Source organism: Cannabis sativa, chromosome 3 (assembly GCF_029168945.1).
Source record: "Cannabis sativa cultivar Pink pepper isolate KNU-18-1 chromosome 3, ASM2916894v1, whole genome shotgun sequence".
Classification (NCBI taxonomy): Eukaryota; Viridiplantae; Streptophyta; class Magnoliopsida; order Rosales; family Cannabaceae; genus Cannabis; species Cannabis sativa.
This window is the reverse complement of record NC_083603.1, coordinates 58,194,838-58,216,476: the sequence shown is the minus strand read 5'-3', so window position 1 is coordinate 58,216,476 and position 21,639 is coordinate 58,194,838. Positions and strand designations below refer to the sequence as shown.

Sequence of the window (21,639 nt, the reverse complement as noted above, 5' to 3'; positions counted from 1 at the left end):
ATATATCCACAAGAGAAGAAATTGGAGCCAAGGACCATAATGGATTCTTTATAGGGTACGCTAAAAAGTCTAAAGGTTACAAGTTTTATTGTCCATCTCATAGCACAAGAATTGTGGAATCAAGGAATGCAAAATTTCTTGAGAATGCCTTGATCAGTGGGAGTGATTAATCAAAGGACTTGTCCTGAGAAAGATCCTTCAAAACCTTCCACTTCCAAAGCAAGATTGATAATGGTCAACACTCCTGTAGTTCAAACGAATGTTGAACAACCCTTACCAATCATCGAAGATCCACAAGTTGGTAATAATAATCTAGTAGATCAAGATGTTCAAGAGTTTCCTGCAACTGTTGAACAACCTGCTGAACCAGCTATTTCTCCCCAAGAGCTTGTTGGTGAAGTCTTAAGAAGATCTACTAGACCTGTCAAACCAAAGATTTACAAAGGCTTCATTGTGTATTTATTAGAATCTTATATTGGAATTGGAAATGATCCAAAAAAGTTTTTACAAGCTATGAACAGTAGAGAATCAAAATTGCCTGCAACTGTTGAACAACCTGCTGAACCAGCTATTGCTCCCCAAGAGCTTGTTGGTGAAGTCTTAAGAAGATCTACTAGACCTGTCAAACCAAAGATTTACAAAGGCTTTATTGTGTATTTATTGGAATCTTATATTGGAATTGGAAATGATCCAAAAACGTTTTTACAAGCTATGAACAGTAGAGAATCAAAAATGTGGTACAATGCCATGGATGATGAAATGAATTCTATGAAGTGCAACAAAGTCTAGGAACTTGTAAAGTTGCCTAATAGGGTGATAGCTATTGGATGTAAATGGGTCTATAAAATTAAAAAAGACTCATTAGGCAACACTAAGAGATACAAAGCGAGACTTGTTGCCAACCGATTCACTCAAGAAGAAGGGATTGACTATACGGAGACTTTTTCTCCTGTATCAAAGAAAGATTCCCTCAGAGTCATATTGGCATTAGTTGCTTATTTTGATTTAGAGCTGGAGCAGATGGATGTAAAAACTGCTTTTTTGAATGGTGATCTAGAGGAGGAGGTATACATGAAATAACCAGAAGGATTCTCCTCTAGTGAAGGTCAGGATTTGGTATGCAAGCTTAAGAAGTCCATCTATGGATTACAACAAGCATCCCACCAATGGTATTTAAAATTTTATGATGTCATCTCTTCCTTTAGATTTGAAGAGAATGTCATGGATCAATGCATATACCTAAAGAAAAGTGGGAGTAAGATTTGATTTCTTGTTTTATATGTGGACGATATTCTTCTTGCATCCAATGATAAAGGGTTGCTACGTGAAGTGAAACAATTTCTTTCAAAGAACTTTGAGATGAAAGACATGGGTGAAGCATCCTATGTCATAGGCATTAAGATTCATAGAGATAGATACTGAGGTATCTTAGGTTTATCTCAAGAAGCCTACATCAACAGAGTTTTAGAAAGATTTCATATGAAAGATTGTTCACCGAGCGTTGCTCCAATTGTGAAGGGTGCTAAATTAAATTTGAGCCAGTGTCCAAAGAATGATTTTGAAAGAGAAGAAATGAAGAACATTCCTTATGCTTCTGCTGTCGGAAGCTTAATGTATGCTCAGGTGTGCACAAGACCAGACATTGCTTATTCTATCTGAGTGTTAGGAAGATTTCAGAGTAACCCGGGGATAGACCACTGGAAAGCTGCAAGGAAGGTAATGAGGTATCTTTAGGGTACTAAGGATTACAAACTAATGTTCAAACGAACTGACAATCTAGAAGTAGTTGGCTACTCAGACTCAGGTTTTGCTGGTTGTGCTGATTTACGTAAATCTACATCTGGTTACATGTTTATGTTTGCAGGTGGAGGTGTGTCCTGGAGGAGTAACAAACAAACTTTGACTGCTACTTCTGTTGGAATTTATTTTACCAGGATCTTAGATCTACTCACAAGTATGTTGTTTAACACCCTAAATATGAACTTTCTAAAACGATAATTAAACACATATAAAGTTAAGAAAACCTTACATTGATGTAGCGGAATAATGTCTCCTTCCACTCAGATCTCTAACCCTTGTATCCTTTCTGTCGCAGAGTATTATCAAGATCTGAGCCCGAATGTCCTTCTCTTTGTGTGTGATCCTTCACAGTCTTCCAATCTATGATTGAGGTACCACTTGCTGTGTGTGGGCACTACTCTATCACTAAGGTTCGAAATTGAGAAGAGGAAAAGAGAGAGGTATAGGGTCGGCTATAGAGAGAGAAGTGGATGGCTCAGTTTTTCTGAAGAGGCAATCTTTGATTTTCTGAGAAAAAGGTTATGTTGAAAAGGTGTTATTTGACTGAGCCATCACTTTCTATTTATAGGCAACTACTAGGTTTAGGTTAGCAATTATTTGGCATTAAAATAATGAAAATATTAATTGGAAGAAGCTGCTTAAGTGGCCGGCCACAAGTGTTATTGAGCCTCACTTGGATTTTGCAGTTTTCACAATTTTTATTTTTATTTTCTCAAAAAACCCCAATTTTCCAATTCTAACATTTTAAATGCCAAGACTAATTATTTAATAACTAAAATAGATTATTAAATAATATTGTCATTTAATTTAATTATTAATTAGACATATAGAGTCTCTTAATTAATAAATAAACCTAGAATCTCTTTTCTTTACAATTTCACCCCTCCTTAGTGAAAATTCACAAATCAGACATAGTCTAACTTTAGAATTATAATTGATTAATCACAAATAAATTATTGAGTCTTACAAGCAGTATAGTCTCAACTAGAATGGGGACCATGGATCTATATGCTGAGCTTCCAATAAGTGAACCGAATTTACTAAGTAAATCCCTACTTATTAATTCGTCGTTGAATCCACTCTTAGAACTTAGAATTGCACTCTCAGACTTATATAGAGCATATTTATGTTCCAGGATATAGATATGCTATCTCATTTAACCATTGTTATAATCTTATTGTGATCAAAGATCCTCTATATAGATGATTTACATTGAGTGGGATAATTTTACCGTTTACACCCCTCAACGTATTTTGCCCCTTAAAACACTTAGCTACCTGTAAATGATGTTTAGTGATCTAAGAATTAGTCACTTAAACAAGAGCTCATCCATTTACTTCTATTTAGCTAAGCTCGAAGGGAATCATCACTTGACTTCTATACACCAGTAGAAGCTATAGATTTCATATTTATGTTCAGCACTCCCACTCAATCATACTATCATGTTCCCAAAATATACGTATCACCCTGACCCAAAAGTAGGCTAAACTAATAAATCAAAGAACATGAATAGCCCTCCTGAGTTGAGCCTAAGCATATGAGGATTTAGATTATTTTAATCTTAAGATCAACTACTAATATTGACTTGGAAAGATACAACGGTAAGTTTATAATATCTTATCTAAGTTCAATATCGGTCCAGTCCAATGTATACTCCATACATTCGAAACTAGCATAATTTACCAATGTCCTGGAAAGAACATAACACTTACTCCAAGTGTAAGTACACATCATCGCCGATTATCACATTAGTGTAAATCCAAAACACTGATGAAACAGGGACTTAGTCTTTTGAATCATATAATCACAATCACATTCCACTGTGTTGACAATACTGTAATTGTGAATAAACATATGATCTGGACTTAACAGATTTTGTGTATTAACATAATAAACATATTAAACCATAAGCATGTAAAATTCATGCAAACATAAATCACTTCAAATTTCTTATATTGATAACTAATCAGATTGTAAAGGGTTTTATTTAGGGCACAAAACCCAACAACTTCTACTATGGAGGCTGAGTTCGTTTGTTGTTTTGAGGCTACATCACATGGTGTATGGGTAAAGATTTCATTTTAGGCCTTAGAGTTGTTGATTCCATTGTAAGGCCGTTAAAGATGTTCTGTGACAATTCAGCTGCTTTTTTCATGGCTAAGAACAACAAAAGTGGAAGTCGAAGCAAGCACATCAACATTAAGTACTTAGCTATTAGAGAACATGTTAAAGAAAATAAAGTGGTCATTCAACACATTAGCACTGAATTGATGATTGCCGATCCTATGACAAAAGGCTTGCCACCTCATAAATTCAAGGATCATGTAGAGAACATGGGACTTTGTTCCCTTATGTAATTTGTACAAATAAAGTTATTATCAATGAAACTTTTATTTTTATTTTTCTCATATTTATGCGCATCTTAATTTTCCATTTGAGAAAATTTCAGAGGACCTGAATAAACATAAGGTTTAGGGTTTATTCACTTAAGTACATTGCCACATAAAGTACATTGTCATATAGTAAATATATTGTAATATGTGGAAGATAATACTCTACTCATAATGAGGACATATCGCTATGATTCGTATGTTTATTATATAATGAGGGACGTTGGGTTTGAATGTTTTAGTCTAAATTAGGGCTGAACATTTTGAGCGGGTTTGACCCGAACCCGAGCAACCCACCCGAATCCGAACTGGTGAACCCGCAAAAAAATTTTTTAAAAAAAGTTTCCGGCGGGTTGGGTTCAACCCGGTACCCTTCGGGTGGGTTGGCGGGTTGAGATTTTAGGGGTACCGGGTTTCGGGTTGAACCCGCGAACCCGCCCGCCAACCCAATTTTTAAATATATTATATATATATGTTTTTTTTGTTACTATTTTTATATATATAATATGGACTTTAGATTTTTATGGACTATGGATATTGGATAGGGATGTATTTTGAAATAATTTAGTTTTCACTTTTATCATGATTCATGAACATGAATATGAAGTTTGATTTGAATCTTTGATAAATAGGTTGTTTGTTTGTTGGTTGGATTGATTAATGCTTTTTTTCTTCAATAGTAGATACTATGAACAAATTGTTATATTATATATGCTTAATTTAAAAAATAAAAAAAATAAAAAAAAATTATTTGAATAAAAAATTAATTTTTGTAAAGAGTTGACCGAGTTGACTGAGTTGACCGGGTCAACCCGCCAACCCGCTAAACCTGACCAACCGAAACCCGCCAACCCGTGACCCGCCAACCCGTGCCCTATTCGGGTCCGGGTTCGGTTTCAATTTTTTGAACCCGAAACCCGTGAACCCGAAACCCGCCAACCCGAAACCCGGTAAACCCGCCCGATGTTCAGCCCTAGTCTAAATGCTGACCAAGTGGGAGAATATAAGAATATTTCTATTTAAGGAAATAAAATAAATAATTGATTTTGTGATAAATAAATATTTTATATTCATTGAATCTAGACAAAATTAATTACGTAATATTCTACATATGGTCAGATTTCTATATTCATTTAATTTCCTGAATTAATTGTCAAAATATTCTGACAATTAATGTGGCGCAAATACTGATGGAGTATCTCACCTATAAATATAGGGTCTCGGTCCCCGAGCTCCTCACTCATTCTGTTTATTCAGTAAAATTCCATCTAAAGAGAGTTGAGAGAGCGAGGAAGCCCGAACTCCAACACCAAAGCTATCGCACGGATTGAAGCTCAAAGATCAATGACATGAGGTATTTCGATCTTTCATTGTATATATGTTTCGATATGTTTATAGTATTTTTCGCATTACATATCGTTTATATATGTTGTATTTTATATACTACATTATAGTTTAACTATTTATATTCATTTCATTATTAGCATTTATTTTTTTTTTTTTACAAATAAATTATTAGTTTATATTATTAATACATTTCTTTTTTTTTAAGGAGTGTTACGTAGTTGATCTTGATAATTAGAATATACATTATTTCATTATTAGTTTTTACTTTTAGCATATGAGTGTAATTGATATTTGCACTTCAATTCAACCCAACTTAAATCAAAAGTATAAATGAAACTTTTTTTGAAGTTGATGAATTAGAGTTGGGACTTGAGAATATTCTCAATTTCACATTATTTTTCTTTTAATTTAGTTTTTTATATTCATGTAGGAATGTATATAACTAATAATAATCCTTAGAAAACCGTATGAGATTTAAAAGTTAAAATAAAAGGTCAAAAGTTTTGTTAATTGTTGGCATAGACATAGTGGCATTAATTAATATAAGAATTTCATTTCTATTTCAATATACTAATGAATATTATTTTTAAAATAAATAATAATAATAATAATAATAAATAAATTTAAAAAAAGATGGTAGGAATAACTCCGGTCGGGCCTGACCCACCAAGCTAATGAGTCATAGAGGGTTGGGCTGAATCGGTTGTAGTGTTATCAAGTTGGGTCGGGTCTATGTTGAGTTCGCTCTACGTCAGGTCAGGTCTGGCCCAGTCCGCTTGACATTCCTAAACTTGGTAAGAAAACCATCACTCATATAGTAGTTGGTTAAATCCTCTACAGAATGAAAAATTTGAGGTATATATATATATATATATATATATATATATATATATATTTATATATATATGGATGAAAAGAAATGACCAATTGCTTTCCCATTAAAAGAAAAGAGCAAAAAGTAAAGAAAGCAAAAGGCAAGGAGAGAGCCAAAGAGATTTATGGCATTATGTGCATTTTGGGGTCCCATACCCAACTCATCTCACATAAAATGTGGCCTGTATTTGCTCCTAACAGCAAAATATCTATAGAGTATTTTTTTCTATTTTCTTATAAAAAGAAATGTAATGGTGTATTTATATTTATTTACTTTGTTGATTGAGGGCAAATATGTCTGATTCTGACATATCTAACAAGTGCTCTAAAATGGCTTAGCTAGATACATCCACACTAATTAATATATATATATATATATCTCCAAATATCCATATAATTTTTTCAATGGGAAAAGCACTACTTTGTGTTTTGTCACCTCTTCAGAGGAGATAGTAGTGCAAGTAGTTAAAGATTCTAATACTCTTTGAAATAATATTATAATATGTAATACTTTTCTAGGTAAAAAGAAAGTTCGTATTTATCTACTAATTCACAAAACTTTATGTCCTATTTAGGTAGCTTTTCATATTCAATATCTAATTTAAAGTATTAACTGATGTAGTAGCTTATAAATGATAAAATACTACTCATCAATTCTCACAAAATAAAGAACTTGTGTGATAAATCTAGAATTTTGTAAAATGATGGACTAAAGACATGATGGTGTAGAGAAAGTATTGAAATAAGATGCAAACTAGGTTAATGCTACATAATAATTCTAATATTGCCAAGGCCACTTGGAAAAGTGGAGTCACTTGCTTGATTTTGACATTGATTTTTTCCATTCAAGAATTTATTACAAACCCAATTGATACTAGAAGATAATGTGAAATAAAAGGGAATACGGTGAGGGAAAAGGAAAAAATTAAGGACTAAAAAGTCTCCAATACAACTTTATTGCAAGTTGTTTGGATCCCTTCTGTTTGAAAAGGAAAGCAACTTGGCCTTCATGGAATTTTATTCATGTTTATCTACTTCAGTTTTGGTGGTATGTCACCATTTAGCCCCACAACTTTTTTTTTTCTTCTCATTGAAGCATAAGGTGGTATTAGAACTGTTTTAACTTTGGCTTGAACTGATATGTATAATACATATATGTATGACCAAAGTTATTTATTTATTTATTTTTTGTTTCTTTAAATATCGCCTCTGATCTGCCTTTTCAAATTTAATGAGCATTTTCTTGATTTCCCAAAAGAGAAAACGATACCCTTTTGAGAGGTTTAGCTATCAAAAACTAGTTCCTTGTTGGTTATTGAGCCAAGAATCAAGGGATATAAAAGAAAAAGTTAATTTAGGAATGAAAGCTGGATCTTTTTTTGGAAATTAAAAGATTTACCTTTTAACTCTCGCATTATTTCACATATAAAGAGATATTTACATGATCACAAACCCAACAAAGCTAAGAATATCAGAAGCCAACTGTGCATAATGTTACAAAAACAAAATTAGCTGCCACTAAAGCTTATATCCTACATTAGTTCCCTCTATCAAGCTGAGGGACCAAGAGAGTTTAACAACCAATCTCCCTCCAGTTCTTCATATCAGTCAGATTAACCCATCAAGCTGAATCAGATAACACACAGCTTGATGATGATCACTAATTCAAACTCTTAACAAATGAGTTGAATCTCCATCTAAATGAGAAAAAAATCCAAGTTTAGAAACTGGTTTAGGAATTCTCATGAAAGTTGAGGGATCTAGACAAGGCTGCAGGGTTAGCTCGAAGTACGGGAGAGGTTTCAGCTATGCCTTTCTTGTCATTAGTTTTTGACTGGAAGGCTTTGAACATCCCTCCTCCACTGATGGAATCATTCTTTATTCCAAGAGTTGCCCATATCGAACTCTTGGCGGCCTCACTCGGGTCGTCAATTCTCAATGTTTTTGGAACCAAAACACTACCATTTTTCTGCTTTGGAGGCTCTTCATTCTCACAACTGTCTGAATTGAGAGTGTCTCCATCTCTCGAATGCTTTCCCAACGTAGGTGAATTCGAACCTGAACCCGGGCTTGGAGACTTCTGGTTTGGAGAAGAAGGTTGTGGTGTAAACCACGGAACGTTCCAAGTGCCAGGGACAGGACAGTTCCAATAAGCTCCAGGATAAAACGACATGGGAAATCCTGGAGGGCAGAAAGCTGGTGGAGGGACTCCTGAATTCCAAGGATAAGGCCATGGAACACCAGGAAGGCATGGCACGGAAGGGAATCTCTGGCCATTGATGTTGTGCATTTGAGGCTCTTGGGGGCAATTTTTGCCTGTTTCATCCGTTGTATTTGAAATCGTTACAGAAGATACACTTGAGCAATCATCACCGTTGTTTTCTTTACCTTCCGTTTTATAATACCCGTTTCGGTTTCCACTTAAGACCTTCTTATCAGCAAGATTCAAAACAGAAGCCATGGAATCACAAATGGGGGAATCTATGCCAAAGCTGAGGACTCTACCATTGGTTTTCAATCCAGTGTGGTGTGATCCATTCGAGGAAGCATCGATTCTGGCAGCATGAAGAGCCTCTGAAATGCTTATGTGGCGGTAATGGGAAGCAGAGTTCTTGTTCTTGCGACGCCCTGCTCCCACAGGGACATTCCTCATGGTGCCACCGGCAGTCCAATATCTTTGGCAAGCTTTACAGAAATGACGAGGTTGGTTGACATTGTAGTTGTTGTAGTAGCAGAATTTAGTGTCCATACTATTACAACGAGGACATGGAAGAATCTTATCTGGCTTCTTCAAGGTTTTCTCTTGGGAGTTATTAGTATTGGTGGCATCACCATGTTCTTTGTCTGTCATCTGGAGTTTTGATTTGGAACTTTCTTCATTTATGGACGGCGTCTTGGGGTTGACACTAGATGACCCTGGTATAGAATCCAGATTTCTTGAATAGTCAGTTTGTGGACAAAGATCACCTTCTTGTTCTGAATCCTCATCACTCACTGATCTCGCTGATGAATCCTGAGATTTCGCAAAAACAGAGGCATATTTATTAGTAAACTAAGAACCATGTATGCAAGACATAATAACCAAAAAAAAACAAAAACGTAGGAGACAAGATAAGCTTTGACTAAACAACTTCACAAGATAAATTCTTGGTCATGTTTTAAATGGATGTTATTATTCTTCATTTTAGTTTTTGACAAGATCAAAGCCTATTAATCTTACTGTATTAAATAGAACAAAGGGTTTTTTTTGGCTAAAGCTCACGGGATACGGAGTTGTTAAAAGAGTAATATCCACTGGAACTAAGAAAATATAAATAATGAACAGGGTTATTTAAAAAAAATCCAACAATAGCAAGCTACTTCTTGTTATAGGGGCTTTTAAGGAAGTGGATGACTTGGAGTGACTTCTAAGAAACGTAAACAGAAAAACCCAGAAAGAGTACAGCTTTTTTGAACATTTAGTTCCAAAAGTTGCTTAATTATGATTGATAATAAAATTCCGCACAATTAACCAGCAGATCAGAAAAATTAGTTTATTTTTTATTGGTTTTTTAAAAAATCTTTATAACTCTAAGCAACTACTACAAATTAGACACAAAATTCAATAGAGGTCTTTTTAATTCAAGAACAAAGATGATAACACTTTTTAATTCACAAAAACTGCAAAATATCTAACAAGTCAAAACAGTTTTTTTCGTTTTCAATTTTCTTTCAAATTCTTATTTGTTTCTGCATATTCAAATTCATCCTCACTTACACAAACAAAACCAAAACAGAAGTAAGCTGATTAATCTCAAATCACGCTGGATATGTTTGTTTTAAAACGGCAATAATTAACCCAAAAGAAATCAAAACAAACTTAAGAAGATCAACGAAGTCACAAAATTCGATGAGAATTTTTCAAAAACCGAAACAGAGCCGTTTTAATTTCTCAGCATACGAACAACAGGGTCATCTTCAAATTTCCATTCGAACAACTTTCAATAGAAGAAAAGAAATAAAAAAAAAAAATTATTACTGAGCTCCAATAGTACCTTCTCTGGTTCTTCATCATCATCATTGTCCACTTCTCTCTCCGAAGGCTGAGAAGCCAAATCATCACCGGATACAGCCGGAGCCTCGTTCTCGCACGGCAAAGGAATCTTCATTCCGAACAGCGTGATAGCCGGGTCCTTACTTTCCAGCATTTTTTATTCCCCTCTACTTTCCGGGCAGCCAAGCAAACAGAAGAAAAGAAAAGAAAAGGCGCGAGAAAATTGTTGGTATCTTTTGGAGGTGCAAGGGAGAGTGTTCTGAACTTGGCATTAAACGACGTCTATGATTTTGATCCGCTTAAATGAGAGGTGGATGCCACGTCAGCTACTTGGTTTGATTCTCAGCCACAAGTTCTTGTGGCCTCTAGATTTTCTTCTCTTCTAAAACCTTATTAACAGACTTTCTCAAAGTTTGTTCTCTCTTTTTAATATTAATTCTCTAAGTTGCACAAAACTTTTGGTGCAACCAATATAATTTAGCTTTTGCCCGAACTTTTGACCTGTACACCTGGTCTTGAGATATTTCCTCGTGTGGGTACACAAACTTTTGCAGCAGTTACTGACGTGGCTTGTTTTGATTGCACACGTGTTTGGTCATGGGGATAAATTCGGAAAGTACATATATATATATATATATGAAATAAAATGAACTTTGTTTTTATAGTTTAGAACTTGCTGCATACTTTTCTTTATTTTTATTTCTTCGTCCAAATAAAATGAACTCTGTTTTTCAATAATAATAATAATTAAAATGAACTTTGTTGACTGATTAAGGTTGTTAATGTAAGCAAGGTTTGTAGATTAAAACTTTAATTACAAAAATTGTCAAATCATATTAAGCAATTTTAATACTTTTCTTTATCACCTATCGCCATTACTTTAATATTAATTTTTTTTAAAGGTACATACAACAAGGTTTTTTTTTTTTTTTGGAAATTAATAATACAACAAGTTTGAAGTCTCAATAAAACAATTATATAATTCATAACAAATTTTTTAGTTAGAGGCATGCCTCTATAACTTCATTTTTTTTAGGAGTATTTTGGGTTTATATGGCAGTGTATAGAGAGTCGGAGCCAGGATTACATTGTAGGGGGCCAATATCAGTAAGTGCATACAACAAATAAATTTCAGTAACTAAAACCGTTTTTTGAAAGTGCGTGTCAATTGAAAAAAATATCATAGTATTTTATTTTTATAAATATTTTATACAATATCTAGAAACTATGAATCAAGTAATTAAATTGAAAATAAAATGCAAATTCTAAGGCTCATTTGGAAAGCCAAGAGGAATTTGCTAATTGAAAGTAATTATATTATTTTTTGTGTTTGTCATATGGTGTTATACTCTTCAATTTTCATACCCAGAATTGAGTGTGATTATACACTGTAATTACTTAAAACTTTTTATTTTAATCATTAAGTATTGAAAATAATTAATTTTTTTCCATAATTGCTAACTGTTTTATCAAACATGATGTTATAAATTTATAAATAATTATTATCTCACATCTAAATACACCACTCAACCACTCAGTGACTTAATTTAATAAATAAAATTAATATTTACTTGTATTTTTTTTTTTAAAAAAAAAAGAAACTCATATTATTTTAAGAATATTAATTCTACTAATATTAATTTGTTTTAGAAATCTACTCATATTATTTGAAAGAATTAACTAAATGTATTTTTAAAGTAAGTGAATTCAAACTAAGGTAGTTAATACAACTTAATAAGAATGGTAAATATATATTATACTATTATTATTTTATTATAATTGTAAGACTATGCTTAATATATATAGTAAAATTATATATGAAATTATATATATGGTATGATACAATTATGCCAACTCTATTTTAGTTTAACTTGGGGGCTTTTTATATATGATTATAAAATTTTTTTGAGTGGATTTCTAATAGTGAGTGTATTTGTATGATTATATATCTATCTCTCAAATATATATAAGCTTTAGAAATTGAGAGGGGGTATTGGGGTATATGTGGCTTCGCTCCTGGGTGTATATTATAATTATAATAAATTTAAGATGCTAAAAATAAAATTTAAGTAGTGAATAGAATGTTATTTCTTTTAATATAATTCATTATTAAGATTAAATAATAAAATGTGACAAATTACTAATTTCCTCAAATTGTAACATGCATTATAGAATTACAAAATGTGTACATAATTATCACAAAATAAGAGTTACAAATTCATCAATTTGATGACACATAAATATGTAACTCTCATCTCTTTGATCACTATTAAATTTATAAAAGATGTTACTAATTGAGTTTGGATGTGAATGAATGATAACTATTGAAAATTTAATTATTGGACACTTGATTTTATCATTTATATGGTGTATAAATGGTTCAAAATAAAGTGGGAGTTGTTTGGAGTACTTTGGAGAAGAATTGACAAAAACTTAAAAAATTCGTAACTTATAACCAATTACTAGTTTTTCAACATATCATTGTGTGCATTTTTGAACGTTGGAAGCATTTCTAACAACTCAAAAAACTCCAAATCACCCAAATAATATCATGAACGCCCACTTAATGATTAGTAACAACCAAGAAATTTATAGTGATCATCATGTACAAATCGAGGATCTTAGTGAGGAAAGAATTATAGTTACCTTATGGGGATGCATAAACAAAAGAATCCTCTGCTATATCGAGCTCACTTATGAGACACTTTGTTGAAATTACTTGTTGTGATTAGAACTTTGTGATGATATGCTAATCCTTAGACACTAAACTGAGTGTATGAGACTTGAAAAATCTTTAGAAGTTGTTATCCATGTTTTTGGGAACATGACACATATACTTTTTAGCATTCTAATTCAGTTTGCAGGCCCATTCAATAAGCCCAAATAAATTAATGGTTCGATCCATTAACAAAGTCATACTAGTATTTGTACTCAACCACAACTCTGTCACGGATAAAGCCAAACAGATAGATTTGGAAGGATGATAGTTAATAAAATTATAGAGTGTCCATGGAAATATAGACGGATGCCCTCTAGTGGTCATCTTGGAAGAGTCGTCTGAAGGGTGTAATGGAGCGTCGACTGTGCAGGATCAATCTGACGTGACACACCTCTAACACCAAATCCCAAAGAATTAGAGGCATGTCCCCTATGTCAGGCCTTGAAGAGGAACACAACAAGAAAAGGGATTGCCTTTTTTGTCGAGCTCCCACTATGCTGACACCCATGCCTCACAAACGATGGCACGTGCCTAGAGGCCAACATCAAATGGTACAGTTTCGTACGGACAACAGTTACCCTCTAAATTTGGCCTCTCCTACCTGGTCTAATAGTCAATATTCAACTATATTTACCCCATAAGTGGGCCATTTGTCCTTTTACCAACCCAACTAGGTCCGGATCAGCCTGAGAACCCAATTCCTTGTTGTTGATTGTGAATTTAGCCAACTGACACGAAGTTTGACTAGGATTAGATTTTTCTTATGATTGCCATGTGCAGAATGATAATTAATGTAAAAGACACAAGAATTTATAGTGGTTTGACCCCTTTGATTGGTAATAATCTACTCCCCTTTTGTTGTATTTACTCTTGAGATAATACCGTGCAGATTACAAGTTAAAACCTTGTCATGTCTAGCTATGACTCACTTCATTGTTACAATAATAAGAATATCAAGAACAGTGTGAAAAGTATGAGAGAATGAAAGAGAATGAGAGAGTAAGAGTGCTCTAAGTAAAATATGTGTATAAGAGTTTAGAGAATCCTCCCCATTATGTGACTTGAAGTCCCTTTACATAGTAGTAGGGCATTACATGTTGTTATTGAAAATACATAACAAATAGAAAATATTCCTAGAACATATGGCAGTTGCATTTTGGTAGAGCTTTCATAGGAGTTTTTCGAGATCTTCTAGAAGGACCATACAAAGAACCAAAACTCATTTAGGCTATCAGAGTGGAGGTTGTAAGCTGCCCATCATTCTATAGGTTGTAAGCTACCCGACCTTCTGCAGGGTGTAAGCTATTTAACCTTCTACAAGCTGTAAGTTGTCTGACATTCAGCAGGCTATAAGCTGTCTCGCCTTGTACAGGCTGTAAGGTGCCTAGCCTTCTATTGATTGTAAGTTGCCTGACATTCTAGAAGCTGTAAGCTATCAAGCCTTCTGCAAGCTATAATTGTTGGAAATATTTTATCAAGATCTAGATTTACTAACATGTATGTGTGATTATAAATTTATAATCTAACATCCTAAATATGAATTCCCTAAAGCAATGAATTAAACACATATAAAGTTATAGAAAACCTTCAATTGATGGCAGTGGAATAATATGCCTCTTTCTGTTCAGATCATTAACCCTTGATCCCTTCTTTCATAGAGTATGACCATGATATGAACTTGGTTTCTCATTAAGGTGACAAGAACACTACACAATCATCAACATTATTATTTACTTGAATTGTGTGGGAAATCACTCAAACACTATAGGGTTCAAAAATTTGGGAAGAAAAAGAAGAGAAATTCGAAAACAGAAGAGGCTCTCTATATTTTCTAATTTTGTCTAACAAAATAGTCAAATTAGGTTATCAAAATAAGAGCTATAACATTCTATTTATATGATAGCTATTAGGGTTAGGTTTAGAATTTATAATGGAATAAAAAAAAAAGATAATTTTGGTTTTATTTAAACCCTTATGGCCAAATTCCTTAGTTGGCCTAGCTAATGGGTTTCAATTTTGCCATTTTATTGAAACTTATTTTTTTTCTATCTCAAATGCTATGTTTTAATTCTAACTCAATGAATGTCAATTCTATATATTTAATAGTTATTATTAATTATCAAATAAAGTTTTCATTTAACTTATTTATTAATTAGATCTTTCAAAGTCTCTTAATTAATAAATAAACCTTAAAATCTCTTTTCTTCTTAAATAAGCCCTTGCTTAGTGAAAACTCATAAATAAGACATAGTCTTATTCAAAATTCTAAGTGACTAATTAAAATCAAGTAATTGAGTCTAAAAGATAATATTATCTCAACTAGTGTGGGGACCATGAGCCTAGATAATCAGGCTCTCAATAAGTAGTTCTAGAATTTACCGAGTAAATTCTATATCTTATAAATTTCTCCTGACTCCACTATAGATTCAGAATTGCACTCCTGATTATATACAATACTCTATACCAAGTATAGATATGGTATAAATTATTCATTATTTCAATCTAAATAATTAATGATCATCTATTGATGATTTACAACGAGTAGAGATAAATTTACCGTCCTACCCTTCAATGTATTTTATCCTTAAAACACTTCGCTACTTGTAAATGATATTTTAGTAAACTAATATAATTACTGAAATAAGTACTTTGCCATTTAAACTCGTTTAGCCAAGCTCAAAAGAAACCATCATTTCACTTCTATGTATTTATAAAAGCTATAGATTATGTATCTATGATTAGCGCTCTCACTCAATTGTACTACCGTGTTCCTAAGATGTAAGTATTGGGCCAATTCAATTGGTTAGCTTTAATGAACAAGTCATAGAATACAAGTGATACACTTAAACTAGAACCTAACCATCTTAGGATTGAGATCATTGATCAAGATCAACTGAGTGATATTTACTTAGAAAATATATTATGGTAAATATATGATATCTTTTTCATTGTGAATATCATTCTAGTCCAATGTATAACCATACATCCATTACAAGCTTACTTTTCTAATGCCTTGGAAAAGACATTCCACTATACAAGTGTAAGTTAACCAAATTGTTGATTATCATATCAATGTAAATCCTGTGTACTGATAAATCATGGGATAATTAGTTTAATCACATAATCTTGATTATTTTCCACTTTGCAGACAATATAATTATCATGAATAGCAATGTGATAAGGATTGAATAGAATTTATATATCAAACATATGATCATGAAATAAACATGTGAACCAAGCATTACAATAAACAAGTAATAAAATAATTATGTTATTTTATTGAAAATGAAATTCAAGATAACATTGAAATAGGGTTTTAGTTAGAGCACAAAACCCAACAAACTCCCACTTCCACTAACATAAAATAATCAGTACATTTCAAATAATCCTGGATTTTCTCTCTGCTTTTCAAATGCAGTCTCTGTCAATGTCTTGGTGAATGGGTTGGCTAGGTTATTTCAGTATCAACCTTTTCTATCCACACGTTTTCTCTTGCCACATACTCTCTAATGATGTGGTATTTCCTCTTAATGTGTTTACTCCTCTTGTGGCTTCGAAACTCTTTACTGTTGGCGATTGCACTAGTATTGTCACAAAGTAACACCAATAGTTTTTCCATACTTGGAATAACACCAAGCACTATGAAGAACTTTCTTAGCCAGACCAGTTCCTTAGCAGCCTCAGCGATAGCTATGTATTCAGCCTCCATGGTAGAGTAAGAAATTACAAATTGCTTGACACTTCTCCAAACAACCGCTCCACCCTAATGGTGAAAACTGTTGGGAATATTTTACTAGGATCTAGATTTACTAACAAGTATGTTGAATTAACATCCTAAATATGAATTCTCTAAAACAATTAAATAAACACATAAGGGGTTAAGAAAACCTTACATTGGTTGCAGCAGAATGACTCCTTCCGTTCAAGATCTCTAGCCCTTGATTCCTTTCTGTAGTAGAACATTATCAAGATTTGAACCTGGATCTCTTTCTCTCCTTCGGGTTTTGTTACCATCGTCTTACTCACTATGATTGAGTACTTGGCTTGCTATGTGTGGGCATGGCACTGATCACTGAAGGTTCGAATGGTGAAGAACAATGAAGGAGGTTTTGAATCACTAAGGAAGGAACTCTCTCATCTAGGTTTGGTTGAATAGTCAGGTTAACATTAATTTGACAAAGTGTCAAGTGGATGAGATGAGAGCATCATGTTCCTTTTATAGTGTTTCAACTAGGGCTTAGGGTTGAATTATATGGATTAAAAAAGAATAAGATATTGGGCAATAAATCACACTTGGCCGTACACTTAAGTGAGCCAATCTCTAGTTAAATTTTTGCCACTTTATTTCAACCACTTATTCTTCTTTTCAATAATACCATATTTTCCAATTCAAACCTATAAATGCCAAAGCTATTTATTTAATAATTATAATTAATTACTAAATAAAATTGCTATTTATGTCATTTATTAATTAGACCATACAAAGTCTCTTAATTAAGAAATTGACCCCAAAATCTCTTTTCTTCACAATTAAGCCCTTGCTTAGTGAAAATTCTTAAATAAGACATATTCTAATTTTAGAATTATAATTGATTAATTAAAATTAATTAACTGAGTTTGCAAGCAGTATTATCTCAACTAGTGAGGGGACCATGGGCCTATATAACTGAGCTTCCAATAAGTAGATCTAGAATTCACCAAGTAAATTCTCAACTTATTAACTCCGCCTTCCTCCACTATACATTTGGAATTGAATACACTCTCAGTTATATAGAACACTCTATATGCACCACGATATAGATACGTTATGATTATCCATTGTTACAATCCTAATAGTCAAGGATCCTCTATTGATGATCTACACTGGATAGGGATAAATTTACCGTTCTACCCTTCAATGTATTTTATGTTGGGTTTTATGCCCTAAATAAAACTCATTTCAATATAATCAGATTTACTTATTAATATAGATCAGAAATAACAGTTAATGTTGCATGGTTCACATGATTTATTTCATGATTATATGTACATAATGTATGAATTCATCTGAAGCCCTTTTCACATACTAGATCCTGTTTATTATGCTGTCAACACATTGGAAAGTAAACATGACTATGTGAATAAAGTTTCCTAGATTTATCAGACACAGGGTTTTACTGATATGATAATCTACAACAGAGTTTACTTGCATTTGGAGAAATGCTATGTTCTTTCCAGAGCATTGGTTAAAGTAAAGCTCAGGTTGGATGCATGGAGTATGCATCGGAAGGGACCGATATTGAACTTTGACTTAGATTTATTAAACTTACCGTAATATCTATTCAAGTCAATATCGCCTAGTTGATCCTAGATCAAATGATCTTAATCATGTTATGATTAGGCTCAATCTCAAGAGGCTATTTGTGTTCTTTGATTTGTTAGTTAAGCCTACTTTTGGGTCAGGGTGATACATACATTTTGGGAACACGGTAGTGCAATTGAGTTTGAGCGCTAACATAAACATGGAATCTATAGCTTCTATCTGGGGAATAGTAAGTAAAGGATGATCTCCTTCGAGCTTGACTAAACGAAAATAAATGGTGGAGATCTCATTTCACATAAGCTGAAATATCATTTATACGGGGTTAAGTGTTTTAAGGATTAAATACATTGTAGGGTGTAACGGTAATCTAAATCCCTTTACAATGTAGATCATTCATATAGAGGATCATTGATCAAATTGATCATTGATCATTGATCAAATTAATGATGTGTCTATATGGTGGAACATATACAGCATTCTATATACTGAGAGTGCAATTCTAAGTTCTATGCGTGGATTCAACGAAGAATTAATAAGTCAGTAAATTTAGGTTATAAATTCTTGATTTGCTTATTGGAAGCTCGGTTATATAGACCCATGGTCCCCCCACTAGTTGAGATAATATTGCTTGTAAGACTCATATAATTGGTTTTGATTAATCAATTATAATTCTCAAATTAGACTATGTCTATTTGTGAATTTTTTCACTAAGTAAGGGCGAAATTGTAAAGAAAGAGTTTTAGGGGCATATTTGTTAATTATGATACTTTGTATGGTTCAATTAATAAATATGATAAATGAAAATATTATTTAATAATTATTTATAGTTATTAAATAATTAGAATTGGAATTTAAATGGTTGAATTAGAAAATTGGCATTTTTGAGAAAATTAGATGCAGAATTGAGAAAACTACAAAATCCAAGTAAGGCCCATTACACTACATGGCCGGCCACTTGAAATGATTTTTCAAACTGATATTTTCATTATTTTAATGCCAAATAATTCAAACCTAACCCTAGTGGAATGCTATAAACAGCTCAGATCAGAGGTACCAAGGGCTCCGGCGAGACCCACTCCAGCTAGGGTGTTCGCCATTACGCAGGCTGATGCAGAAGCCAGCCCTTCAGTTGTAACAGGTCAGCTCTCAGTTAATAACTCATTGTACTCAGTGCTGTTTGATTCTGGGGCCACACATTCTTATGTGGCAGCCAGAATCTTTAGTAAATTGGATAGGTCGTGTGATAGTTATGAATCAGGATTTGGAACCCATTTACCTGGCGGAGAGTTAGTTATCTCCAAAAGGTGGATTAGGTCTATGCCGATCAGAATAGATGGTAGAGAGTTAAGTGCTGACTTGATAGAGATGAGCCTAGTAGATTTCGAGATGATTTTAGGAATGGATTTCCTATCTAAATACTCGGCCAGTATTGATTGCAAGAGGAAGATGGTGATCATCCAACCGGAAAGTGAAGAACCAGTTGTGTTTGTTGGTTCGATTCGGGAATCTCGGATCCCGGTGATTTTGGCCATGTCAGCTAGGGAGTTACTACATGGCGGGTGTTTAAGGTTTCTGGCTGTGGTGATGGACACCACTCAGCTAGATACCATTCGGCCAGAGGACATCAAGGTGGTTCGAGAATTTCTAGATGTCTTTCCCGAAGAACTTCCAGGTTTACCACCCCAGCGGGAGATTGATTTTGTTATAGATTTGGCAACCGGAGTGGAACCGGTTTCCAAGGCTCCGTATAGAATGGCTCCAGCTGAGCTTAAGGAATTAAAGATTCAGCTTCAAGGGTTACTTGACATAGGGTTTATTCGGCCTAGTGTGTCCCCCTGGGGAGCCCCGGTTTTGTTCGTCAAGAAGAAAGATGGAACTATGATGATGTGTATCGATTATCGAGAGTTAAACAAGCTAACAATGAAGAATAAATATCCATTACCTAGGATCGATGATCTTTTTGATCAACTCCAGGGGAAGACGATCTTTTCCAAAATTGATCTCCGATCGGGTTATCATCAGTTGAAAATCCGAGAGGAGGACATTCCGAAGACGGCTTTCCGTACTAGGTATGGACATTACGAATTCTTAGTTATGTCGTTTGGACTAACTAATGCTCCTGTGCTATTTATGGATTTGATGAATAGAGTATTCAAGGATTTCCTCGATATCTGTGTTATTGTATTTATCGACGACATCCTTGTGTACTCTCAATCAGAAGAGGAGCATGAGTTACATCTTCAGATGGTTCTGCAATGGCTTCGGGAACACAAGCTTTATGCCAAATTCAAGAAATGTGAATTTTGGCTTTCTCAGGTGTCTTTCTTTGGGCACATTGTTAGCAAGGATGGGATCAAGGTGGATCCTGGGAAAATAGAATCCGTCAGGGATTGGCCAAGACCGAAGACAGTGACAGAAATTAGAAGCTTCTTGGGTTTAGCCGAATACTATCGTCGGTTCGTGGAAGGGTTTTCTAAACTTTCAACACCCTTAACTGAACTCACGAAGAAGAATCAGCAGTTTGTCTGGTCAGACAAGTGCGAAGCTAGCTTTCAAGAGCTGAAATAAAGGTTGATTACCGATCCAGTGCTAGCTTTGCCTTCAGAGAAAGAGAAATTTGTAGTTTATTGCGATGCATCCAGACAGGGTCTAGGGTGTGTGTTGATGCAAGCCGATCGGGTTATTGCTTATGCCTCTCGTCAGTTAAAGGATTATGAACAGCGATACCCGACTCATGATCTAGAGTTGGCCGCGGTAGTTTTTGCATTGAAGATCTGGCGGCATTACCTTTACGGAGAAAGGTGTGAAATCTACACCGACCATAAAAGTCTCAAATATTTCTTTACTCAGAAAGATTTAAATATGAGATAGAGACGTTAGTGAAAGATTACGACTGTGAGATTCTCTATCATCCTGGGAAGGCCAATGTAGTGGCCGATGCCCTGAGCAGGAAGGGTCCCGGGCAAGTAGCTAGCATGATTCAGATCTCACCTCAGTTAGCAGAGGACATGGTTAGATCCAACATTGAGTTTGTGGTAGGTCAGCTTCACAACTTGACGCTGCAATCCGATTTGTTGGAAAGAATTAAAGCCGCTCAGATGACTGATCCAGAGTTAGTGAAAATCAGATATGAGGTTTCGGCTGGTCAAGCCAGGGATTTTTCAGTGTCAGATAA

The 21,639-nt window shown here is 33.9% G+C and overlaps 1 protein-coding gene across 1 annotated transcript; it reads right to left on the bottom strand.

Moving 5' to 3' along the window:
* Positions 1-7,165: 7,165 nt before the first annotated feature.
* LOC115709547 (cyclic dof factor 3) lies at positions 7,166-10,927 on the bottom strand. The gene is made up of 2 exons (XM_030637671.2): positions 10,445-10,927; positions 7,166-9,423 (listed from the first exon to the last, which is right to left on the bottom strand). The coding sequence occupies exons 1-2, from the start codon at positions 10,595-10,597 to the stop codon at positions 8,143-8,145; spliced, it is 1,434 nt and encodes a 477-aa protein (XP_030493531.2). The 5' UTR covers positions 10,598-10,927; the 3' UTR covers positions 7,166-8,142.
* Positions 10,928-21,639: the final 10,712 nt, after the last annotated feature.

What these genes read in the sequence shown, in the direction of transcription:
- LOC115709547 (XM_030637671.2), bottom strand. Translation starts at nt 10,597, where the DNA reads ATGCTGGAAAGTAAGGACCCGGCTATCACGCTGTTCGGAATGAAGATT. An exon ending in ATGATGAAGAACCAGAGAAG is followed by an intron (nt 9,424 to 10,444) that starts GTACTATTGGAG and finishes GCGAAATCTCAG; the next exon opens with GATTCATCAGCGAGATCAGT.